Source organism: Pelmatolapia mariae, linkage group LG20, assembly GCF_036321145.2.
Source record: "Pelmatolapia mariae isolate MD_Pm_ZW linkage group LG20, Pm_UMD_F_2, whole genome shotgun sequence".
Classification (NCBI taxonomy): Eukaryota; Metazoa; Chordata; class Actinopteri; order Cichliformes; family Cichlidae; genus Pelmatolapia; species Pelmatolapia mariae.
This window is the reverse complement of record NC_086244.1, coordinates 35,792,644-35,818,965: the sequence shown is the minus strand read 5'-3', so window position 1 is coordinate 35,818,965 and position 26,322 is coordinate 35,792,644. Positions and strand designations below refer to the sequence as shown.

At 39.8% G+C, this 26,322-nt stretch overlaps 2 protein-coding genes across 2 annotated transcripts in view; one reads left to right on the top strand and one right to left on the bottom strand.

The window, feature by feature from the left end:
* Nucleotides 1–26,322, bottom strand: part of mtor (mechanistic target of rapamycin kinase) — a 76,074-nt gene that overhangs the window by 42,472 nt on the left and 7,280 nt on the right. The window contains exons 12-28 of the mRNA XM_063463204.1: nucleotides 26,071–26,280; nucleotides 25,689–25,894; nucleotides 25,155–25,277; nucleotides 24,867–24,950; nucleotides 24,059–24,151; nucleotides 23,834–23,968; nucleotides 23,176–23,305; nucleotides 19,803–20,053; nucleotides 19,596–19,682; nucleotides 17,804–17,971; nucleotides 13,120–13,232; nucleotides 12,622–12,784; nucleotides 12,135–12,227; nucleotides 11,649–11,795; nucleotides 11,054–11,196; nucleotides 10,563–10,725; nucleotides 9,480–9,625 (exon numbers count right to left, since the gene is read on the bottom strand). Of these exons, the coding sequence (XP_063319274.1) occupies nucleotides 9,480–9,625; nucleotides 10,563–10,725; nucleotides 11,054–11,196; nucleotides 11,649–11,795; nucleotides 12,135–12,227; nucleotides 12,622–12,784; nucleotides 13,120–13,232; nucleotides 17,804–17,971; nucleotides 19,596–19,682; nucleotides 19,803–20,053; nucleotides 23,176–23,305; nucleotides 23,834–23,968; nucleotides 24,059–24,151; nucleotides 24,867–24,950; nucleotides 25,155–25,277; nucleotides 25,689–25,894; nucleotides 26,071–26,280 (2,455 nt within the window). The remainder of the gene's footprint in view (nucleotides 1–9,479; nucleotides 9,626–10,562; nucleotides 10,726–11,053; nucleotides 11,197–11,648; nucleotides 11,796–12,134; nucleotides 12,228–12,621; nucleotides 12,785–13,119; nucleotides 13,233–17,803; nucleotides 17,972–19,595; nucleotides 19,683–19,802; nucleotides 20,054–23,175; nucleotides 23,306–23,833; nucleotides 23,969–24,058; nucleotides 24,152–24,866; nucleotides 24,951–25,154; nucleotides 25,278–25,688; nucleotides 25,895–26,070; nucleotides 26,281–26,322) is intronic.
* Nucleotides 2,310–4,947, top strand: angptl7 (angiopoietin-like 7). The gene is made up of 5 exons (XM_063465286.1): nucleotides 2,310–2,703; nucleotides 3,718–3,818; nucleotides 3,950–4,144; nucleotides 4,364–4,559; nucleotides 4,658–4,947. The coding sequence occupies exons 1-5, from the start codon at nucleotides 2,343–2,345 to the stop codon at nucleotides 4,837–4,839; spliced, it is 1,035 nt and encodes a 344-aa protein (XP_063321356.1). The 5' UTR covers nucleotides 2,310–2,342; the 3' UTR covers nucleotides 4,840–4,947.

Below are 26,322 nucleotides of genomic sequence, written 5' to 3'. Positions count from 1 at the left end.
GTACAAATCTTGTACTTTAACATTGGTAAAGTATGATTATTAGCTGATGAACTTGCATGTCTTTTCCAGACGGTTCACTCCAGTCCATGTGGGGAAGGAAAAAGCCATAAAGTTCAAAGTAAGAACTCTCAGAAATGTCTCAGTTATTACAGCTCCTTCTATTTCAGCATAAAACACTTAATCTCTTTTGCCTGGTAATTATCATACATAACTATCACAGAAGGCATGCCTCATATACTATCTTAATGCCCATGAGCACGATCTGGCACCTCAAGAAACCCCACAAATACCCTTGTGGCTGCTTCCCAACACCTGTGTGTCCTGTAGGTTGGCAGGGATGGCAGGACATCAGGGAAGAAAGAGAAATTCCACAGAAACGGGACATAAAAGCGCCTCCCTGAGAGGCATTATTTTCAGCCCCATCCAGTGACTGGAATGTTAGAAATTTTAAAAGACAAACCAGAAGCAGGAGTTTTGCAAACACTGTTATTAAGTCAAGCAAACACACCTCATTCAGCAGCAGGCTGTATCTAGTGGTTCAACCCGCAATGCAAGGGCAAGACTCGCTGGGTAAAGAGTTTGTACCCTCCACAAATGCACTGAAAATCCAACTCCCAACTGTAATGCTCATGTTAAGGTGTGTAATACTGTGACATCATCACAACCCAAAACTCGTTATACTCACGCATGATGCATTCAACTTGTTGTCTTCAACAACAGGTATCAAAGAAAAAAATCAAAAGGAAAAAAATAAATAAACCCCTTACGCTTTCCTGAAGAACTGATAACGACAAGCATAAACTGTAATCCTCCACTCATCCCTGGCAAGTCGCAACACATGGCTGCCTCTCCCTAAGCCCTGTTCTGCCAGAGGTTTCTTCCTGTTAAAAGGAGGTTTTTCCCTCCCACTGTTGCCAAGTGCTTATTCTTAGAGGCTCATCTTATTGTCTGGGTTTTCTCTCTATTATTGCAAAGATAAAGCACCTTGAGGCGACCATCGTAGTGATTTGGCGCTATATAAATAAAATTTAATTCAACTAAATTAATCCCTTAAGTAATTAACCCACATGCTACACTGCATGCATCTACTTGACACCAGACTTTAACTGAGCTGAAATATGCTTTTAATTATTGTTTCTAATTTAATACAGAAACCTAATCCAGACTGCATGTTTGACTGATTGTAATGTTTCCTGTACTTTCTAATGCTTGATGAGTTTCCATATCTACAAGTTGAAAACATACTTAAAGGCATGGAATTGATTAGTGAAGTGAAAACACAAGCACGCTGCCCCTTCTGCTGATAATAAAAGCCATAACAGTATGACTTCATTTTTTTGTTCTGTTGTTCTTTGGTGGGTAAACCATCTAAACTTATTTAAGAAATACGCTGCATATGTGATGGCAAAATGTTAAGCATTTACACATGTAGACAAAATACTCCCACTATTCCGCCTGCCTTATCCTAAACATTTCTTCCAGCTTTTACTACAAACTGTATTTGATCTGATTTTATCCTGAAGGTTTTCCCCTGTATCAACACGCCTTTGAAATCTGACACTGAAACCCGCTTGGCATTAACATCTGCCATGTGCCAAAAAGGGTAGCATGAACAGAACACTTAACCTACAATTAAGAATGCTTAGTGACTTCAACCCTCAAGGATATCGTAAAAACTGTCATTAACATAAAGTGTTTTAAATGTGGGGAAGAAATTACCTACAGATGTACTAACGTTTAAAACAAGTCTTCAAATGTTTTAATCTCATTAGTGTATATAGCTGAATAAATTAAAATCAAATGTAGTTAAATCTTTTAAACAGTCTGCATTTCCAGTTAAGCCCCGCAGGTTCAGACAGTAGCGTTGTTTGTTTGCCCAGGTCCTTATGTGGTTCTTCCAGGCAAAGGGAATAAAAAAATGACTTCCCAGAAACATTCAACACCTGACAAAGCAAGTAAAAATGTGGCAAAGCTTCCCCAGTATGAGTGAAAGTAAGATGAGGGCTGAAGTATAAGGGTGCAGGGGGGAGGAGGAACGTGAAAGGTCCTCCACCCTGAAGGTTGGAGAGGGTCAGTGGAGGGGGGGAGAGGGGGAGGACCCATACAATATTTAAGATGCTCAGGCAGAGGAGGGCTTCACTGAGGTAATAAGACAGCCTGAGTGAGCAAGTGGTCAAAGGAGAGCTCCAACTCAACTGAACAAAACTTCAGATAGCTGCAGTGAGCTTGCATCTTTTTCATACTCCAAGAGAGAACCATCTACAGAGAGAGACTCCTTTTTAGCAGCAACCAATCAAAACACCCAGAGGCTGCGAGAAGATCCAGAACTTTGACTTTTAAAAATGGCAAAAATCAATTTGAGTATAGTTGTTTTAGAGGTTGCACTGCTCTTGCTTGCAGAGACATGGGCTCAAAATCTCAGGAAGAGACAGGCGCTTCCAAAGCCTTCCAAGGGTCAGTGCTGCGACGAGGTACGCTCTCTCAAAGTTCAAGTGGCCAATCTCACCAGCCTCTTTGAGGAGCTGAGTCGCAAGCAGGAGACAGACATGAAGAAACTTGTGAAGCAAATACTAGATCTGGACCAGCAGAGCCGACAGCAAGAAGTCCGAGTCACAGAGGCAGAGAGCAAGTACTCTGAGATCAACAACCGTGTGGAGATCATGCAGCTGCAAACCGCACAGTCTGCTCCTAAGACTTCATCAGGTGAGTATTAACACTCCATCATCTGGAGAGTTTGACCATACTGTCTCTATACCCTAAAACAGATGCTATGAAAACGCTCATTCTTGCTCTTATCTCATGTTTCAAATACCAAATTTTAAACAGACACCTTTCACCTTTCAAAATATCCAGACAGTATAAGTTTGGTTTGGAATAGTTTAGTATCATTTTAATATATTATAAAAGCTTCTTTTTATTGGGAAGAGTGCTCATATTTAAAAGTAGACAAAACAAAGTAACTTTACTATAAACTATTCTGCACACATTATCATCATGTATTTATTTTTGCTGCAAAACACTATAATCAGCCTTTCAGGATCTGAGACACCTGCTGTGAATTAGTCGTGAGGGAAATTACAGTGCCGCACTTCTCTGAGCTGCCCCACAGTACTAAAAACCAATCATTTAGAGCTGCACAATCCCATCTGCAGGGTTGTCAGTAATGAGCGCCATCAAAGCCACATCATATCCACCGTTCAATTCGACTTCAACACGCCACTAATCAGCACTGGCTGCCGCGGAGCGGTTAGCCAGGCATTACGTCGTTTATTATTTCACGTTTAACTGTGTGGTCTAAAGGGACCACATTCATGTCATTGGCAGAGAGAACACACAGACCTTTTTAAAGTAAATCAGAAACAAGAGTACAGAACAGGAAGGGGTGCAGTGATTAGAAGTGGAAGGTTTCCATATCTTTAAGTTTTGGGTTCTTTGCTCCACCGTAATCTTAATGCTCTCTTAAAGGCATCACTATACTGGGACAGAGTAAAAGGTGCAGCTATGAAAAACTCTCAGCATGCTGTGCATGTCTCATTCTTCTTTGATCTATTTTTCTTTTGGGGCATGGGGCAAAAAAGAAAAGTCTCTTTTTTTCTCTGTCCAATTCCTCGGATACCCTGAAAACTGTAATTTATAGGTATCACATGTTTTAAAAACTATGAAAGCTCATGAATCTGCATATGGTTTTAGCATAACTTGGGATATTCCTTTTTCCAGAAGCCACATATGACTGTGCATCACTCTACAGCAAGAACTACAAGATCTCTGGCGAGTACAAACTGCCTAAAGATGAGTTTCTGGGAACACCTGAACTCCCCGTAAGTTTCAGCACTCTTGCATGTGGGTTGTTTTTTCTTTTTCTTTTTTTTTGAGGAGGGGCGGGGGTATCAGAAGCTTTTTTCAGCTTTTTGAAAAGCCAGCTAAATTACAGGCTTTGTTTTTTTTCCAGATCTTCTGTGATATGGAGACAAATGGAGGTGGCTGGACTGTGATTCAAAGGCGCAGTGTTGGCCTCACATCCTTTAACCGTGACTGGAAGCAGTACAAACAAGGATTTGGATCCATCCGTGGAGACTTCTGGCTGGGCAATGACAACATCTTCCGCCTAACAAGGCAGCCAAGTACACTTAGGATTGATATGGAGGTAAGTGTTGGGACCATCACGCAGGAGAGCAAGAATACATAAACCATGTAAAAGCCACTTCACGGCTAAAAGCAAGAGGGCATAAAAATCACTTTACACCATACTTGAACTAGCAATAAATCAAACTAATTCGAAAAGACATTAGGCAGACCACAAAAGCAAATATTCTGTTTCTGTCACTGTCATTCTCTAAATCGTGTTATATGTTTTCCAATGCAGGACTGGGAAGGAGAAAAACGCTATGCCGAGTATGGCTTTTTCACAGTCAGTAATGAGCTCAACAGCTACAAGCTCTTCCTGGCCAACTACAGTGGAAATGCTGGAGACTCTCTGCGGTACCACAACAACACCAACTTCAGCACCATGAACAAAGACAATGACAAATGTTTGGACGACTGTGCGGCCCGGCGCAAAGGTAAGACATAAGAGAAAATCTTATAAAACCAATCCAGTCGTCTACAGCAGATAAGAAAGGCTGTTATGTGCTGCCATTAATCCAATTCTTACTTCCAGGTGGGTACTGGTACAACTGCTGCACTGACTCAAATTTGAACGGTGTTTATTATCGCTACGGTAACCACATAAAGAACCAAGATAAGAACCAAGATGGGATCACTTGGTACGGCTGGCATGGACCCACCTACTCCCTCAAGAAGGTGGAGATGAAGGTCCGACCAGTTAATTTTCAGTCATAAGTGTTTCGGCTGGGTTTTCTGGATCGAGATCATACGCATGAATAAAGAGAGTTCTCAATAATACCCGTTTAACTGTTCTACCAAACTGTGGCTTTTCCTGGACTGCGAACGAAGTGATAAGGTTGTTTGTAATGGTTTGGCTCGATTTCAGTCAGATGAATGTGTAATGTTTTTGTTGTGTTTTGATTGTAAATTGTAGTTAATTGTGTGTATTTATCAGATATAAGATATTTTTTATTTTTTAAAAGCTTTCCTAGATGCCTTTTCAACACTCTCCCCTGTGGGTAACTGGAATTTAATTCTTTCAGTCATTTGTCTTGAATGCACCAGGATGTATTTTCAGTTATAACAAGCAAGGACCATTGGAAAGTTATCTTATTCATCTATAAATCTTTAAAGACTGCCAGATTACCATTTCTTTGTGAGCTGTTGTGAGGGATTGGTCCTATCAATGATGCTCCATTTCTTTTTCTTCATTCACTTCAAACAATAAACCTTCATGATGGAAATGTGTGATTTGTAAAATGTGTACAGTTCTGTAATTATGTTCTTTTATGTGGTGGAAAATAAAAAATATTTTTTAAACATAGAATTCCTCGTCAGCCTATTCACTCAGCAAACAGCATAGGTATTCTGACAAACTTGAAGAAGTCTCGGAACGAGTCAAGGTCTTATGTCCACTCGTGTCCAATAATGGCTACATATTTGCCTTGAGCCACCGACCTCTGACTTCTGACATCCCAGCCAGAGGTCCCATGCCACCTAACCCAAACAGATGAAAGAAGACTACACAGCCACACACCCACGCTCCATTTAGTTAAATGCCTTTAGCTTTATTACCATGACAACAATAACATCATTTGGTTAACAAAGATTTTTTTAGATTATACCGACAGAGAGCTAGCACGGCCTACACAGGCTCAGTCTTGTGATTACTCAGAATCATAACAATGGTGTGACAGATTCCTTTAACAAGGTGAAATATTCGTCAGGGTAAACATCTAATTAAACCTGGACATTTATCTTTTCCCTTCCAATGAAATGGCCACACTAGAATAAAGGTCGCTTAAAATAAACAAGGTCTATCTATTTTAAGGGTTAGAATGTGTTTAAGCATGTGGCTCCACCACAAAAGATAACCTTAAACAGTGGTGAACTATACCACAATAAGAGGCCAGTTACTATTGACATAAACATTGTTGCCATTGGAGGAATTCTAATGTTTAGCACGCTCTATTTAAGAAAGTCGCTTCAATAAATAGATTTTTTTTCCTATTTTCCTAGGGGATTTAAACTTCAGTGACAGGTCTGCCAAAAGTGTTGTTTAATATTTAATGAAGACAGCTCCTTCAGCAAGAATTAAACCCACAGAGTAAGATTGAAAGATTGAATTAAACATTTTTACAATATGTTCACTCATACTCATGTTCACTTGATTTTTTTTTTTTTAACCTGAAATGCAGATTTTATGTTAAGGTAGAACTACAGCCATTTCATTGTGTACTTCTCAATTGGAATATAGGGACTGTGCAATAAATACTACCTTTGGAAAAGCTGTGTTTTCATCTTTTGAATGTGATGGCAGTAAAATGTCTCAAAAGTTGGGGCAAAGCTATGTTTACCACTGTGTAAAATCCCTCTTCTTTTAACCAGTCAAGTTTCTGGACTCTTAGGCGAGACATGCAGTCTCACTCATGTCTGATATAGGACTCGAGCTGCTCAACGGTCCTGGTTCTTCTTTGGTGGATTTTTTTAAAATATCATGACGCTCCAAACTGTTTTCAATTGGTGAAAGGTGTGGACTGCAGTCAGGCCAGTTCAGCACTCGGACTTTTCAACTATGAAGCCATTCTATTGTAGGATCTACTGTATGTGGTTCAGCATTGTCTTGCTGAAATATATAAGGTCTTCCCTGAAAAATCTGTTGTCTGGATGGGAGCATATGTTGCTCTAAATCCTGTATGCACCTCTCAGTGTTGATTTGCCTTTCCAAATGTGCAAGTTGCCTGTTTCCTAAACATTATTGCACAGAGATGCAGGTTTTTGAATTCTAAATGAGCTTTGACCCAGAGAAGACATAGTTTCTGGATCATGTTCACATATGGTTTCTTTTCTTCATTATTGCAGCTTTAACCTGCATTTGTGGATGAGGTGATCTGTGATCACAGAGAATGATTTCTGGAAGTGTTCCTGAGCCCATACAGTGATTTCCATGACAGAATCACGCCTGTTTTTAATGCAGTGCTGCCTGAGAGAAAAGTATCATGGTCATACAATATTGATTTTCAGTTTTGTCCCTTGTGCACAGATTTCTCCAGGTTCTCTGGATCATTTCTACTGGAAATGATGAGATTGGTCTTTATAATTTCACATCAAGGAAGACAAATCTCAAATTGTTCTATAATTCGTAGAAACTGTTTGTTTTTTGCAGATTGTTAAACCTCTGCCCATCTTTAATTCTGAGGAACTTTTCCTCTCCAAGATTCATGCTACTGACCTGTTACCAATTAAACTCATTAGCTGCAAAATATTCCCCCAGCTCTTTTGCTCTAGTAACTCTTACTTTTCCAGCCTGATGTTGCTCCCATCACAACTTTGAGACATGTTCATCAAATTAAAAACAAGCTAAGATTTTTAATCAAACAGCAAAATGTCTCAAAAGATCTGATATGTTTTCTATGTTCCATTACAAATAAAATAAGGGTTTGTGAGATTTGCAACTCACAGCATTCTGTTTTCGTGAGACTTTACATAGCATCCCGACATTCTGGAATTGGGGTTGTGCATTATACTCCATATTTTTATTACTATCGCCTTGGTTGGACCAGAAACCAAGAGGGTCAAAGCGCAGGGAGAGACAAGACAGGTAGATTAAAAGTTACCAACCTGAGATGATGACGACATCTCTTTATCTTAATCCAAGTCCATCAAAACTTCCCAGTGGAAGAAAAAAATAGACCATCTTGCAGGGGGATCAAATGCATTATCCCTGTCAATATTCCTGACTCAGGAATGTAATGCAGTACCATCTACAATATGACAATTATTTAAGAATTCATTGTTACATGAGTACTTATTGCTCAAGAGTCAGCCCAAATGTATTTTTTAAACTCTAACTATTATGTTGACACAATCTGTCTACAGAAATCCGGACAGACAAACATACTTTATAAACACCTGTCAAAGTACTCTAAACCAGTGTCATGGTTGTGCCCCCTATAAGATACACGATACGCACGCAGACTCACAAGGTAAAAACAAACCCAGCTAAGCTAAGCTACTGCAGCTGGTATTAACAAACAAAAGCCACACTGGCTGGGTAGCATAAGATGATATTTTACCCAACATCGTGCAGTCTTTTGTGCATCTCAACAACATGCTACGTTTTATTCAAGACTCAATTTCCAAGCATTTCCATGGCACCCATTACACTAAGGCTACAGAAAGATTACCAACACATGGTTTAGACGCAACAATGCCTGGCCCCTACTGTTACAACTATGATAGATCAGCCAAATTTATATGTATTAGCACTTATTAAGCACTTATCTCCAAGATACGTTTACGATACCCATCACACAGCTTTCTTTTACCCCATTCTACCAAATACTGACAAATTAAATATTTTTAATACATAATATGAACGAATCGAACCAAATGACTATCACATGATTCACATATATTAACACTGCGTGATAGACTTCTACAAATAAATGCAAATTGCTAAATTAACAGCATTCCTCTCTTGTTAGGAATAAAGGGGAAAATGTGACAAGTTTCCTGGCTATATTCGATACTTCTGTGCCTACTAAGAACATAGTCAAACCACAAATTAATTCTGTGGATTTTCTAAAAATCCCTCACACATCATTTGTAGCGGTCACAGATGTATTACCATAAACTAACTATTTTAACTGAATATCCATATGAAAGAATGAAATGATCAGTTTCAATGTCACTTACAAACACAATGACTCAGACACCGAAACGGCAATGACAAAACTCCTTGTCATCAAAAAGTGTGCATCAGCTATGAAACATATTTTTCCCCTAATACAGCCGCGACTCAGTAAAAAGAGGTTTTCGCAGTGCTTTCTGCACACTAGCGTCTAGATCTTTTATGGGAAATCCTGGAGAGGTGAGAACCAGATGGGGATATTGAAAACACCAGAGTGCCGGCTTCCATCATTCATCATCATCAAGGCTCCTGAGAAATTGAAAACAGGCCCCAGAGAAACACAAGTCCAGACACTCACAGATGAAAAGGAGGCAAGCTTCCAATTAGATGCCTGCAAAACAGATTTTTCCATGCAATGCCAAAGGCGTAGAAATAAAGAAAGATGAGAAAAGGGGATGGAAAAGTTGACAGAAGATATCAAAGGGTTGAGGGAGAGGAGGATATGCTTAATATATTTTTTCTTTATTTATTAGATTGAAAAACTGACTCCTAGGGGGTAGTGTAATGTTTGTTTTAAGCAATAACCTACACTGCAGTAACTGGGCTGAGGACCTGTTAAATTACACAAACAAAAAAGTTAAGTGGACCATGACATGCTTTTTTAATTACCCTATTCAGGTAAGCTGTGGCTGTTTTTCATAAAAATAACACATTCACTTCTGAGCTTTTTCACACCTCCTACCTGATAAGAGACTCCAGGATAAGGGGGGTTGGTCCCTTCTGAAACTCCAGCTCTTTGTAATGCAGTGCCTTGGCATAGGCACGGCATTTGGCAGCTCTCTCACCGAGCAGCACAATGCCATTATCGTCTCTGAGGGGCAGAGGGCCCTGGAAAAGGAAATTGTATATAATAAATAACTCTAAATGACAATCTTTCCACTGGCTCTGATTATCCAACTATGAAGAATACTATCATTCTTCGATGGTGGGCTCGTGGCCGAGGAGCCTATTGAAACTGAAATCACAGCCCAACCACAACATTCACAGTCCTTAATGTAACAGCATCATCATTATTATGCCAAGTCTAAAGTTCCTATTTTATCAAAAGGTTAACACGTTTCCGTGTTTCTGGAGTTAATCTTTTTCTTACTGTTAATATAATGCTGCATGCGACTGTGCAAATAGTAGATGAACAAATAACAGCAAATGAGTATCATGTCTCCACATCTATATCTGCTGCAGTGCTTGTCTTTTCTGGAAGAGACAGAAACTGATAAAAAGCTAATTAAATTTTGTGATGTTGATGGCAGAAATAATTAACTGAACCAAATAAAATATCTGTATTATTTTCACAATGAAAAGATCGCAACAATTAAGTTCTAAAATGCTGTGAGAAGAATATTATCTCAACATCATAAACACATGTGCAGTGGGACTGCAAAAGCATTTATTTTTCACACTTTGTGTTGTGGATTAATTTAAAACAGATGAATTTCCATTTATACTTCTAAATTTACACCGATATACACTGACGCTATAAACATTTAAAATCAAATCAAGAATACGACTAATTATTTAAGCCAAGAGTTAAAAACATTAAACCCACTTTGATTTTTGAGAGACAATTTTATTACAATCTTAAATGAAGCAAAACCTGATCGATGTAAAAAACATACTCTGGCTAATATAAAAATTTTGAGGATTATAATTTAATTTTGGAAGCGCTGTTTGAGAGTCTGTTCACATCTGCAAGGACCCTAAAAACATATATGTCTAAACAATAGCACAGCTATTAGTTTAATTAGGTTATCAGGTCACTGCTAACCTTATCGCTGTGCTCCATGAACTCTGCCAAGTTGAGCAAAGTCTGTGTGACCTCAGCAATGTCTTGAGATGTGAGCGCTAACTCAATGCTGCGGATCAGCTCATCCTGCTGGTCCTCACTCAGCTCAGACCAACATGACAGGAAAGCTGCATTGAACAAGTCTCTGGGGTCAACAAACACAACATTTTGCCATTAAAACAACATTAAAATATTTAAGTATTTTGCAGTAGCAAGATCATTCTAAAAGTTGTAAAAATGATCACAGTATAAACAGGTCTTTGTGCTTTTACACAGCATTTTTTTTTAGCATTTTAGTAACTCTGCTTTTCATACAGCTACATACAGTCACCTTTGACATTGTCAAGTGTGACCAGTTTTGCACTACTGATAACTGAGAATCTTTTGGCAGTAGTGACTGCCCAAAACTCTATGCAAAGACAGAGCTTCAGATTTTATGTACATGCTTCATAAGGAATTATGTTTGCATTTACCTGGCAAGAGGGATGTAGGTCTGAGCCAGTGACCAGCACGAGCGCAGAGCTGGGGAGGATGACTCTTTGAGCAGGACAACACTCAAGCGCCTCAGCCACTCCAGCCAATCATCTTTGGACACCTTCCTGGCAGCTCCCCAAGCCTTTCCAGTGTCACAAATCATCAATTTCAGAACAAATATGTGGACGCAAAGTTTTCACATGTAATGTGTATGGGATAATCTGACTAAAATGTAAGCTGTGAGATGTTTTTTTTATTATCTTGATGATGGCAGTGAAGAGCGCTGTGTAATTTATCGGTCCACAGGCCAGTCTGACACCACTCTGTAAACTATCATCAAATCAGCAGGTAATCCTTTGTTTTCTGCAGTCAAATATCTGCACTGATTGTGGTGTTCTGCTCATATGACGACGTTGTTCCATTAATTTATCACCAGTTTGTTGACTCATACATCCTCACCACAATTGAACTACAGCTTTCAGCACTGTTTGCTGTACACAAATGAAACACCTGCAACACTGCCACCGATATAAACATTGGACGTGTGTGCGTCTTTAATCATGGGGGGAAAAAATGCCAAATGTTCCTTCCGACCTTCTGAAGTGCAGTAGTGCTGACGTGGAGCTTCTTCATAGGCCCCGCCTCTACTGGTCCGCTGACCAAAGCGTCACCTTGGTTACCACGAACCTGGCGATGCTGGAAAATTAGAGGGTCTTCTTCCTCCTCTGCCAGAGTATAGCCCTGATAGGCACAAAAACAAACATAAACAAACACATGCAGGCCACACACATGTGGCCCACACACATTCAAACTGTTGAGCCGGGCCCCAAAACACGTTTTATGAAAGTAGAAGTGCATTTCCTTCCTGAGGGACTGTTGATAAACAAGACATGGTAATGACTTGCTTATGGTGCACTGAATATGAATTGTTTATTTATACTTATGTAATTTATTGCCAGACCATGTGAGGTCTCCTTGTGCCATGTGAGGTTATGAAATAAAAGACTGGCAGCTCACAGATAATCTACAAGACGTGTGAAAAATGTGTAGTAATAATCTGGATTTACTGGCGAGCCATACCTTGACAATCCGACATATGAGTATGTCGTAACGCTGGTGGTTGATCCTGTGCTTTAGCATCACTTTATTCACCATGGGGATGAAGATCTGGTACTGAAAATAAGAGGAGAGAGGAAGGATAAACATAAGGGTGTATGTGTGTCTGGAGACCGCTTTCCCTTCACCATAAAGTAAATAACTGGGTGTCCTGCACTTGTTTCTAACCTCCATGAACTTCAGATCAAAAGCTTCCCCTACACATTAACGACACGGGGTTTGAGGGATAATGGAGGGGAAGGCTTGAGAGGACAGGCAGGGGTAAATGTGACCTCATCCGCTCCTGTAAACACCACCCCATGCCGCGTAATGGTCAATGACATCAGCAGTCTGGCAGGAAGTAATAAAACTAGGGGGGGCAGTGCATGTGAAGCCAACAGTAGGAAGACTGGAACAGTACAGTTAATAGTATCTACATCTAAAAGAGAGCCCAGGGGACAGCTCTGGCTACCTTCTTGCCCAACTGGAATACGAGCGAGGACAGGGTGTCCATGGAAGTGGAACGCAGCTCTGGAGTGGTGTCAAGTGTCCGAACGATCGGGTGGATAATGCGTGAAGCGTAGTCTGTGAAGTCCAGGGACTCTGTCAGTCGGTCCAGTGTCTCCAAGGCAACCCTGAGCCACAGAGGAAAAACAAAGGATGCTCAGCTTTACTGAAATGTTTGTAGGACACAGACTTAGAGACACAGCCTGCTCCGATAGCCAAGAAGTCATGTGAAAAATCTGACATCGCTGCCAGATGGATTCTTTAATAAAAAACATACACATAAAAATGTTTAGCTTTGTTCTTTTTTCCCCTCTTTTAACCACAGTGATGGTCTAATTTTAATTTGCCATTTCTGTGGTGACATCAGATTGATGCTAAATACATTTTTATTTGCAAAATTAAGTGAGAATGACTTTTATTATCACACTAGATTCCTCACTAAAACTGCGGCTGTAGTGCTTACTTGCGCGCCTGCAGGGGCACATCAGGGGCATCAAAGAGCTTGACAATGGGAGGCAGCAACAAGTGGAGGTAGTCATCTAGGTTGGCACCAAACAGCTGGATGGCATTGAGTAGCTGAAAAGGATAGCACACATTCCTTAATTCCACATACTGCAGCACTTAAACATGAGCGGCTTTAATGAGCTTGTTACGTGTAAATGGTTTTCTTCAGGAGCTCTTAAGGGAAAGTCGAATGGCGTTTTATTTCAGCAAGGTGCTGGCACACGAGCCAGCCATCCAGGAAATCTGTGTATAGCTGTTAGCGAATGAGTGAGCATGAATCTGTGCCTTCACAGGATGCAAATCATAAAGTAAAATACAAACATTACATTAGTGGGTTTTGGGGGTTTTTTTAAACATCAATTTTACCTTCCTTAAAATTGATGTTAGTTTCATGACGTACCTCTGCTTGGGGCTTTCTGTCAATTTTAGATTATTAATCTACATATCACCAATGACTGTATATCTTCTATTATTAGTGAGTACATCCATGTTTACTGCATACAAATTCCAACATTACCTAAATGGCATTTTTTGAGAAAGCCTCACAGTGCCTTAAGGTAACAGTAAACATGGTGTTGTGTGGCGCATGTGCACACAGGGTTGGTGGTTGCATGGTGGTCTTAAAGGATGACGTCTATTGAAAGCATCAAAATTACCCCAGCCCCCCAATACATACCATGACCACCTCTGCTTTTTCCCCACTCTCCAACCCCATGTCTAAAGTGCACACGGCGAGACAGCAGGAAGTTGAGTTGGAGGTGTACAAGTGTGTGTATGTGTGCGCCTAGAAAAGTGGGGGTGGAGCTCAGGGGAGAAGGCTTCTTGAAATGATGGAAGTATGTTTTTCTTCACCTCTCCTGTGGACAAGCGGGAAATCTGATTCCCACTCCCCTCATTTCATGACCCCCATGCTGCGCTAAAGATCAGGCTCCAGACACAGACCTGAGTTACAGACTCAGGTCTGTGGGCTGCTGAATTATCCTATACTACAGACTTTGAGACTAAACAGCACCAGAGGAGAGAAGACTAGATGACTGTGCTCCGCATGATTCTGTGTTTGTGGTCTCTCCGTAAATCGTGATTTAGGGTTTGAGGGAAAACCCTGACAACTACTGGCTGCCGCTGCTGAAACAGGAGAGTGTGTTACTTATAGGTCCATGCTGTCTTTGAACTGCTGTATTACGAGCAAGTGGCTTAGACCTCAAAAGGTCCTGATGGATATTGATGGAAGCCACAAACATAAAACACCACCCCAATAAATCAACTGAAGGTTGAGCTCCTGTACTTTCAGTTTGAGTGTAGAGTGATGTGAGCTTAAATTATTAAACCTAAACCAATGCTAGCAAAATAAAGTCATCTCGCCATTCTGACACAGGCCCTTTTCAGTCTAGTTAATATAGTTTCTCCACTAGATTTATGACAAGTTTTACTTTGACTCAGTGCAACTCGCAAAGAAATCTATTACATAACACAGATTCAGGGTCATGCTACACTAAGACATTCATAATGGAGGTTTTTTTGTGGCCATTACTAATTTTTGACACTAAACTTTCATTATTCTGTCTTACGGGATCCTTATATCTTCATGTTTTCACATTTTCAGATCCATTTTTTTAAGGACACAGCATGTGTTGAGTACAACTTTTAACCAGGCCATCATTATACATTTCTATGGTTTGAGCTGCTGGTAGACGTCAGCCTGCAATCTAAAAGTTAGTGTGTCGCTAAAAGCAGAGAAAACTGCAAACAGCCTGTTCAGACTGCTAATGCCAAGGTATTATCTATTTCTTGTAACATTACAACAAATGTAATGGTAAATTACTAGTTAGTGTTTCCCTGAGAGTATGAATGTGTATCAGGGAGTCTATGAGAGAAAGCTTTCTGCACTGCACTAAAATGTTATTGTTAATGAAGATTTTAGGGCTTTGATAATTATGAATATACAATAAGTGAAACAACATAATTATTCTGTCTTAATATTTCTCTCGTGTTGCCTTAAGCTATAAATTCTGCACAACACTTTCCTTCACTGTGGCACTCTTTTCCTATCTGATAGCAGTATAAATCACCAGAGATGCTGAAATTCATTTGGAGAAAGGTGAAGGGATCCCAAAGCCTGCTGCTGTATTTCTTCCCTGCCCCCAAGTTAAGAGAACCCTCAGCATGTAATTCCACACAGAGTTCAAATCATGCGTGGGAGGGTGTCAGACACAAAAATGAATAGGGCCAAAGAGGGCCCTTTGTCTGTGACGGTTCTCCCTGCTGGTTTGCGTGGCTGCTCTTTAAAGCACTTGAGGGGAAGTGTGGCTGATGATAATCAGCAGCACTGGCAAAACTTTGGCCCGGTGTGCCAGTCCTCCTCCAAAAAAAAGTTTCCTGAAGATCAGTTGCTGGCGCGCTATCCTCTAGACATCCATTTTGCTTTTGGTTGGCATTTGGTTTTTATTACTGACTACACCACTCGTGCAATCATGCACTTCTCAAGTTTCATTCTTCTGAAAGAAAATTTATTATGCACTTTTGTTTATAACAAAAAACACCAATTATTTAGAAAATGTCATTTCTCAAGGAGTCCAAAGGGACAAGAAATACAAATACAACGTCTTTCCAACAAATGCATGATATCTCAAGAGTTTACTTAATTATTCTGTTTACCAATTACATCACAATATCTCGCATAATACCAAACTAATCATGATCAACAGTTAGTCTTAATAAAGCAGCTGGCTTTAACCACTGATTTTATTCAGTTACAGAGTTTAACTTTAAATCTTTTGACTTACTTCAGTTAAACTAAGTATGATCATACTTTTATATATTAAAAAATCTTTCCAGCACCCTTTTTGCTTTAATATAACTGAGATTTATTAGGGTACTTTCCTGCTCTACACAAAAAAAAGTTTATCCTCATCTGTGCTGGGCAAGTTACCCAGAACTGCATTAGTAACTACAGCCTTCAGAAATGGCTCTTTCGGACATTACAAAAGTCACTACAGGAGAAAGTAATAATGTTACAATGATGTTACTAAAAATTAAATAATTTGTTACTGCTCAGCAGTAATCCTCAGGAATTAAAAGCCTGCTAATAACTGATACAATAATGAGCACAATGGTGAAACAGACACTTAGCAAAGTGTGGGATTAATCAACTCTGTTATATAATTAACAAGAAAAGCAGTACTTCATAAGTATGACCAACATTATATTGTGATATAAAAGACCAATGTAGTGTATGTAGTGATAAAACATTTGTTTTTTTTGTTTTTTTAAGAATTTACTCTCATATTCTCAAGATGAGATCAAGGTAGAGATAAAAGTTCTTAAAACATAACAGCCCAAAAGGGAGTACGTGAGACTTTTCAGAATCTTCTGAGCTTCTTAAGCAGACGAGAAAATGGCAGACATTAAGGTAGGAGAAATATTCTCCAAATACTGAGTTAGAAACGCAGTGAAGCGCTACAAATTAGATTTCCCAGGAGAACGTCTCTGGTTGACATCATCATATCTTCCAGTTTACACAAAAATGTTATTCCCCCTGTAAGTATCAAAAAGATTCATTGGCATTGTAAATAAATATATGCAAATACAGCTACCAGTGTCTGCATTCTGTGTTTCAATTTCACTGTAGACTTGTTTTTCTTACATATGTATTTTTGAGTAAACAATCACCAAACAGAATAAGTACATCCTATTGATCATCCGGGTCACCCACAGTTTACTTTCTATTCGACGGTCAGTAGGTTCGTGAATACATTCCCACATTTGCAAACAGAAAAAAATATGTATGACAAAATACTTAATAGTCTCTTAAACTGTTACAGATTTTCTAATCACCTGTAGTTTAGAGTGTAGATGAAACTGGGATAGAATACAAAACTGCTTTCATTTAAACAAAAAAAAAGAAAAAAAAGGAAAGCGACAGCGACAGCGAGAGCGAGAGCGCTGGAAATAAGCTCTGGACTGCCAGTTAGAGAATGCAGAGCTCCAATGGAGGGATTAACAAGTACACAAGCCACCATTTCTCTGATAACGATGCCCAAGGCACCACAGCAGACATTTTGGTCTGTTTTTATAATTAAGGGTACTCAATTTAATTTTTATTTCACCAACAGCTCTGCACTCTGCAGAGCAAGCATTCATGGCAACATTAACATAAGAAAACAGTACATTCTCTTGCTGCAACTACTAAATCATAATCCCTCGTACCAAAATGTAATCTCAACTACAGCTCTGACATTTTAAACATCTACGTGTCACGGGCAATGCCGCGGCCTACAATTCTGGCACAGTAAGCTGCACGTAATTTCAGACACAAACCTGAAAAATGTTCTCGAAGATGCCAAGAAAAGCAAAAACAATATATTGGTTTGTGATCCAGAATCTAAACAACTTTTGCAGAATTGGAAAAGTAATTAAATGCTTTTTGTGAAATAAAAACACTGAAAATCTATCTCCAGCTGACTTTTTTCTCTTCTGTTTTATTAATTCCAGCTGTTGGACACTTCGCTACCCTTCAGTGTATGCACAGTAACTGTAAGCTCATAAAAATATGAGACCCAATGAACTACACAGCTTTAGTCTATTGCTGGCAAATCAGATACTGACATCGCATGTCGTCTGCAATTGCACCGCAGTGAACTCACCTTGATGGTAACACTGCGCCCGGTGCTGTTGTCGTGCATGAAGACACGTAGCATGTGTGGAATGAGCTGAGGGAGATAGAGCTTGAACTCTCCACCCAGCGCCACCACAATCTGCTCAATCAGGAGGATGATGGTGTTCTGCATGGGGTTGTTTGGTGTCCAGTATTCCTAAGGCACAGATAATGAAATGTTGGTATTCATTACATTAACTTGACACCCATTTTTGCTCATTATTATCAAAGCCAACACAAGTTAAAAGATTGTACATTCTGATAAAGCCCTAATGGAGAGTATATTCAAACACACATTACAGAAATTCAAATTACGCTTAGACAATCAAATGCCAATGCTTTCTAATACTAATAGTATGTAATAACAATATAAATTAAAGAAATACTGTACTACAGTACTAAACATCCACCCAAAAAAAAGTTTTGATGCTTTGTAAAATGTAAATAAAAACAAAAACACAAGTCAAATATTTTAGAACTCATTTAGATGAACACAGTGCAAAGACCACTGTGTGTTTGATTTGGTTGGCTCTTTTTGCAATTTAATGACAGCAAAATATTACCAAAAAATTGGGACAGGAGGAGCAACAGTGTGGAAAAAAAGGGAAAATGCTGTATTGTAATGCAAAAGGTTTTGTGTAGGTATACAGAAGTAGGTCAAAAATGTGCTTTATCAATAAGCTGAGTGGGAGACAAATGTCTGGATCAGTGTTCCCTCTGGAAATGCAAAACGTTCACGTGCTAGAGACACAAAGCGGGGGTCACAATACTGGATGGCAAGGAATGGAGACAGTTTCCTGTCAGCTGGGACTTACATCATGCCTCTGCGTGGATTTTGACAGTGTTTTGGAAAATCTAGGTTTGACCACTGTGTACATTAAAAATATTAATAGCTGGAGTAGAGAAGACCTGAAGTCACACAATATATCAATCAGTCAATGGGCTTCAGCTGTGAGATTTGGCAAAGGCGTTTTGTCAGGGACGAGAGGTCTCAAGCAACCCCCAACTTCCTGCTTTCCCTGCCTGTGGCTGCTAACTAGAGAGGAAGTGAGAGTACGTCCTGAATGGCTATTCCAGCCCCCTCATCTGGATGCAAGAGCAGAACTGGAGCAAAAATGAATAGATTCTTTGTTTTACTTGCCATTTATTAACTCATAGGGACTGGAGGCGCAGTGGTCTACTTCTCTCAATTACTTTCCACCAGGTGGAGTTGCGGCAATTGCAAAAGTTTCGGTAACAGTGTTACCAAGATTCCGACGCAAGGACAGTCATATGATATTTTGTGACTCGTTAAATGATTATGTGCTTGACATTGTGTTTGTGCAAGTGCAGGCAGGGGCTATGGCTTTAGCAGTTGTTCCACATCATGGGATAAGTGTGAGCGTCATGAGTCATCGGCAGTTTTTCTCCTAAATATTATTTGAATAACGTGAGTGGAAACGTACATCGGAGCCACATGCAGTGCTACAGTTAGAAGGTGAACAGTGAGTGACAATAAAAGGAAGAGTAAAAAGAACATCTCTAAATATACATAACTTCCTATTTTCTCTGACTAACAGTTTCTTTAATCTTGTTAAGTACCTCACTACACACAATGCATACTGCTGTGTGACATGGGGCAAGACTTCATGCAGAGGCCTTAAACACATTACTTCTAATGAGGAAAGTAGAAAGCACAACTGAGTGCAATTAAGAGTTCTTAGCTGTCAGCCTAACTCAAAGGAAAATAAAGAAGGGCTGCATAATGAGTGTTTAGAGATTGGGTTGAAACAGTTACTCACTCTGATGAGGGTGAAGATGTCATCCATATAGGGACGGATGTGAATCTTCACAAAACACACAACCATTCCCATCTGCTGAAAGAGGAACTGGAGGAAGACAGAAGACAGAGTCTAAGACTTGCTTTGTGAACAGCTGACAAAATAAGAGAAATGCCATAATGAATCTGTCAGGCAGTCTCTTTCCTCCTAATCCACACAACAGCTTACCTCTCGGATACTGGCATCACAGACCCGGATGACATTGAGAAAAGTGGGCATGACCTGAGGCAGGAACTGGACGCACTTTAGGCCCAAAGATTTGAAGATGAAGGTGACCGCCTGGACTACCATAGTGTGGTGGTTGGAGAGTGATGGGTCTCTCAGGATGCGCATCAAAGTGACGATTGCCACAGCAGGGTAAAACTCATCCAGGGGCAGGTTACCCATGTTCACCAACATTTCACTGGTGCTATAGTCAGCTACAAAAAGAGGAGAGTGAGGTTGGTTAGTTTGAAGGATGCTGTCATATAAACTATATAAACATATAAACTATAAAATTAAAAAAATTTAAAAATAAAAAACAATGCAAGACTCTTTCTCAGGTTTTGTGCCATCTCTCCTTCAGTCCTACTGATGGAGCAGTTGATGAATGTGACAGTTGTGAGCGGCCATGCTTAAACCCTAGAAATATTTAGTAATTTGCCAAATATAAATCTGATGAGGACATTCTTTCGTCGTAATCACATAATATGATTTCAGCCTGTTGTACAACTTTCAGTCAGATGCAATAAATTGCTCAAATTAACTGCAGTGACTGCAGGATCTAGTTAGCGCTTTAGTCAAGGTTTTACCATTAAGGTAAAAGAAAAAGATGGAATCTCTTCAGCATTTAGTAAGTCCCCTCATTCAGCTTAATGAGATCTTAGATTTGCTGGAGACAGTAGGAAACCTAATACTTAAAGTTCTTCCAAAAAATAATCAAAATTTTGTCACAACATAAAGTAACATTCAGCACCTAGGCACTGCCATCACCAGTAAAATATGTACAAGTTTCCATTCCTAACAGATCCAAGAGCACAAGGAGCCGTGTGAGGGTTGCTGAGAATAAAAGATCACAGGGTTTTGGGGTTTTATTAGTGCATTAGTTCCATTAATATTTTTGTAATAGGGAATACAAAGCAGCTCTCGTCGTCCATTTATCTTTGCAGGGCTATTAAATTTTACAAGGCACCTGAGAATACAAATGTGTGGTATTCAGCCTTTTACTACAGTTTCAGCTGCTTGAATGTCTCCCCTTAGACACCGAGGACTAAAAGTTAGTTTTTTAATATTTCAGTATTCACCAAGTCAAGATTCACGATGGTGATAAATGATAGCAATCTGTATTTTAACGGCAAACAAGCAGGCATTAGTGTAGCCAAATGGAGCAAGAGTAGTGTAATAATTCAGGTGAATGGGACGAATAGGAACGGTTAACTATTCCTAATAGCATGTAAAAAAATATAGCAACTCCCAAGGGGACATGAAGCGTTTCATCACTTTTATGACTGTTGTGTTCTGTAATGATGTGACTGGTCTTATTTTAAGTCAGGTGAGGAGATGGAACTAGACAGTCAACTCCCAGAAACCTTTAAAAAAAAAACAAAAAAAAAAAAAGTGGTCCGAGATACTAGTGTTTCAGACAGTGACCCTAACAAATCAAATTCGCCAACAGATATACGACCTCCAGTTCTGGTCACAGTCTATTTAGCTGGAGAACAAACTGGTAAAACCATTACCATACTGTCCAAGGTCATTCTGAGACACATGACTGGATCAGACGAGTGGAGATCTGCATTTTCCACACACGAGGCGTGTGACCGAAGACAGATGTGCATTATTAGGGAAATTCACAATATCCAGACCGTTTATGATGCACAACCACCAAGTCGTGTTCTGAGAGTTTTATCATACTCAGAGAAATAATCCAAGAGTTTAAAGTAAAACCCACTACGAGCAAGAAAAACATTTTTACATCTTTTGTTACTTCTAACAGATAACATAGGGTATATTAAGATCCACCCACATTGTGTTTAGCACTGTTATTCAAAAATCTGTCAACTGGGTTAAGATCAATACGGGGGGGGGGAACAAAAACATACAAGCCACATGTGAACCCTATTATAACACAGGAACCGTACTACTTTAACATATGACAACATGTCATTAATCCTGTTTTGGACATATTGTTTATTACAACAAACATATTGACCAAAAAGCCTTTTAACAGGCAATGCTGAGTTATTCAGCTGATATGGTAATACGTTTACGCAAATTCGGACTGCACCAGTAATCCGTTCACCCCGTAAAGAAAAAGAGTGACATATATCACTGATATTCTATTAAACAGATGCTTGAAATCTGTCTAAAGTGGGTCACATTAAATTTAATATCAGCACTTCAAAAGGTCCTACTCCAGTTGTGGTGCTTATATTTCCCTCTAAACTGGCAGAGTCTTGTTCTGAAGGATTTTTAGTTGGGTTTAGATCAGACAGCAGCCAGAAATAAGATCCCAAAGAATGAAAACTCCCGCAAAAGGCAAACCCAAAGCCGCTGATGCTGTTGACTTTTCAAATGCAAGGGCAAGACCTTAAAAGATTGTGTTTTGTCTTGTCGGCGTAGACTTATCTCCTCCCTGCACTCCATTTCGAATGATTTGTAGATTTATTAAATGTAAAACAGCCAATGAGTAAAACATAATCTTTAGTGTTTTTTCAAAAGACTTGGTTTCACTGGCTTTATGGAAGCCAGATTCAGCAATTCCTAAAACTGAAGATGAAATCGGTTCCTCACTTGAGTGATCACATTCTGACATAAGAAAAACTTCTGCGTGGCGTATTTAACTCACGGCAATTTCTGGAGCACTGACCTATAACTACATCGAGATGATGATTTTACGTGCACACATGATTGCATGGTGTCACCTCCCAGCAAGAAGGTGCCTGACTGGGGCCTTTCTGTTTTAATTCAAAGTCATCATCAACTTGGTACTGTGAGGTAAAGATCCTACAAAATTAGAAAGAAAAAGCCAACCATCAGACAATCCCATATGAGCACAGAGTTGATGATGATGGAAAGATGGAAAGAAAGGGGGTTGTCTAACACAACCAGCTGTGACGCAAAGGGCACAACACCAACAATGGGAGGGAGCCCACAAATAAAGATCATAATGTCTCATCAATACGAACAACTCTGCGATTAAAAGTAAATGACTAGAGCTCAGTCTGGAAGAAAATACCCTAAACTCTCACTGAAGAGTCAAACAACATTATGATAAATGCAGTAAACGCAGCACAAAGCTACAATAACATCAAGTCTATATACAAACTCTTGACAACATTATTCATCAGGCTCATAATACAGACTCACTAAAATTACAGCAACAGTCCCAAGTTCCACTGTGAGATGTGAAAAGGGGTTTGTGCTCATTTAGAGACTTTCCAGCTGTTGTACTGCAAATACTGCTGTAAGTCTGAGGAATGCAAATAAAAAGTTAATCTAATCCACACTGTGACTCTTGGTGAAAAAAAACTGTCTCTATTAACAGTAATCTGAGACCTACCCGAGTCCTGACTGGACTTGGACTCTGAGAGACTGACAGCAGAGGCATCTCGGGACTGGTCGATCATGCCGATATTCACCTTGTGCTTGTAGGGATCCAGGGCTCCAAGAAGCCCCAGAACACGTATAGCCTGTTGGAAAGACAGAGTTAGTGGTCCCTTACAGGAACACAAAATTGAGTATATACCTGGTCATTTTACATAATCTATGTCAAAAGTTCACCAAATTTGGTACCTTAGCTGAGTTTCAAAGATATAAGGAAGCTATAGAAAACAAAGTATTTATGGAAAATGGACACTAACGAAAAGTGCTACAGCCAAACAGTAAGAGTGGTTTGAGAAGCTTCTCACCATATAAAGTGAGGGAAGTACATTCCCTGCACTTTTAACAATATCGTATGTAAGAAATTAAACAATGACAATTTCCACTCAAACTTTTCACATCAAAATTTCCATATATTTATGGAAAAGGTGCTTTGCTTCATGCTACATGTCCATATCATTGTAATTCACCAAATCCAATGCATCTACAGAGATCTACACATTAACTCAATGCATGCTGTAAAGTGGTTTCAAGCCTTGCTGGCCTATGAGGTTCCCATTACTACGGTGGGGGAAACGTAGGGTGATCGGCCAAGATGGCACGACATTTATTCATACCTCTCTCCTGATGCCCTGGTTTTGTTCAGTCTTGAGGAAGTTAAGCAGCACCTCTAGAAGGGACGGGTACTTGCGGTAGGGCTCCACCACATAGCCTGTACTAGCTACTTGCTGGCCCAGTGTCCACAGAGCCACCTGGTGGAAAGTCAGAGACAGTCATTGACTAATCATCAACAAGAAAAGAGTATACTGTCTGTATTTATTTGTAAGTTGTTCCTTGTGTACCTGTCGCTTGGCCAGTGATGATGAGTCCTGCAGCATGTCCATAATAATTGGGAAAAGCTCATCCATCCACTTCCTCATCTCTAGGCCACTCACCTGACGGGGCAGAGAAAGACTCAATCAAAACTACAGAAATTTTATAAATTAGCCATTTTCTGTAGAATCACCTAAAGCCAAAAGGGCACTGTTATAAGAACTCGTAACATTTTATAGATAAACTGAAGTGCACAAAACTCAAGGAAGCTACAGTGAAAAATAATAGAAGCTAATATTAAAGTTATTAAATAAATTGTTTGTCAGAGAATCCATGTGAATTTCTCAAGTCCATTATATTAGGAACCACCATCACTTACCAAATTTACATTTTGGTTTTTTAAATGTGCTTTCAGGCCGCTGACAGATTGTTTTCAAAGTGTTTAGTTTCTGTTATCTGTACTCCCTACATTCTCATGCATCTTTGCTTTGTCTGGGTTCCCGAACAGCTGGGTTTCTGTCTCATCCTGCACTGAGTCTCCCTGAGCATCTCCCGCACTCTGTCTGAACTTCAAAGGCCCTTTAACTGTGACTCCCTGACTGCTTTCAGGGGACCATTCAAGCACCTGGTCAGAGCAAGGCAAACATCTAAAGGTTAGAGTCTGCAATTACCTTCAACCTCAAGACAAGCTTGGATTTACATTAAAACTACCCAGATTAAAGATGTACATTTTTTTTATAATTAATTGTGTACAATGGACAATAAATTCTGCTAAGATTTATCTAGTTGCAGTAAACAGCCGATTTATAATTACAAACAGAGTAAAAACAGCCTTACCTGAGCCAACTCGCCAATGGTTGCAAGGACACTAATGACTACTCCAGGGTTAGGGTCTGGGTCTTTAAGCTTGAGGATGAGAGCCTAGAAAAATTAAAAGCAATGTGGTCATTTCCTCATATACTTTGAAATCATTACTTATTTGAAGGCCCATGGAAATGAGGATGTAATGGACCTTAGCTTTTACTTATTAGCATAGGCCTACTGGGAACATGAAGCCCCTTTCAGTCTGGTTTTGATTTATACACACTTATCCACCATTACAACGGAAAACTTGTAAAACTGTACCTTGAGGATGGGTTCCATATAAGGACGTATAAGTCGGGGCGCATTGGAGACCAGGTGACCAAGCATACGAGCACTCTGCTCTTTGTTCCTGCCGACACCGCTGTGCTCCAATTCTGTTAAGATCTGCAAAAAAATGATAATGCTAGCACAGCACATGCACTCATCTTCATCTGGAATACATTTAATAAGCTTAAGTCGTGGAAAACACAAAGGCATTTAGACAAAAATCAATTGTGACTTTGTACTACAGGTGTGTGTGTTTTGATTTTTCAGCTTAGCATAATATCATGGCCTTTGCTGCCCCCTAAAGGTATCCAACTGAAACGCAAGCAGGTAATCGTCACAAGAAAAATAATGAATGTAGAAGCCAAGCATTTGGAAAACTGTTGAATACTTGCATGCCATCTTTGGCACATGAACCTAAGGTTCATGTGGGAATCCTAATGACCAAATTTAATGGTTTAAATAAATCAAAACATGATGTCTAATGCAATAAATAAAACTCATATTGAGCCATTACTGTGCCTCTCATACCTGGATGAGCATCTTGCGTAGGAAGGGCATAACAAAGGCAGGGTTCATGCTGCTCAGGCGTCCGATCGTGCAGATTGCCAGCTCTCTGATCTCAAACACCTCATCATTCAGAGCAACAAACAATGCCTGCAAGTTTTCAGCCTGGGCGAGGTGAGCATCAAAGCGTTCATCAAGAGATGCCAGCACGCAGTATCGGATATCTGGATCTACAGGAAATCACAGACAAAAATCAGACTGGCTTTCTTTATCACTTTTATTTTTTATCAGTTGCCATAATGGATCACTGTAGCTGTTAACAGTTCTGAAGCCTCACACCATAAAAGCAACAAAACAAAATAAATCTGCATAGTAATGCCGTTTTCCTTTTCTGTGCATTTGTTACCTGGATCAGTGATGCCAACAACTAGCAGCTTGCTGAGAACATCTGCAACAACCTGCACAGCGGTCTGGCTGACAACATGGCCGCTGATCAGGTGGATGGAGGGAGTAAGCAGGCGTGAGCAAGTCCGAGCTGCCTCCATTCGGATTTCTTTGTGTTCGCTGTTCAAGAAGTGATCAGCACAGTGGCGCACAAACTGGGTGAGGGAATGTCCTGGGGAAAGACGTTCATGTAGAACAATCACAATACAACTGC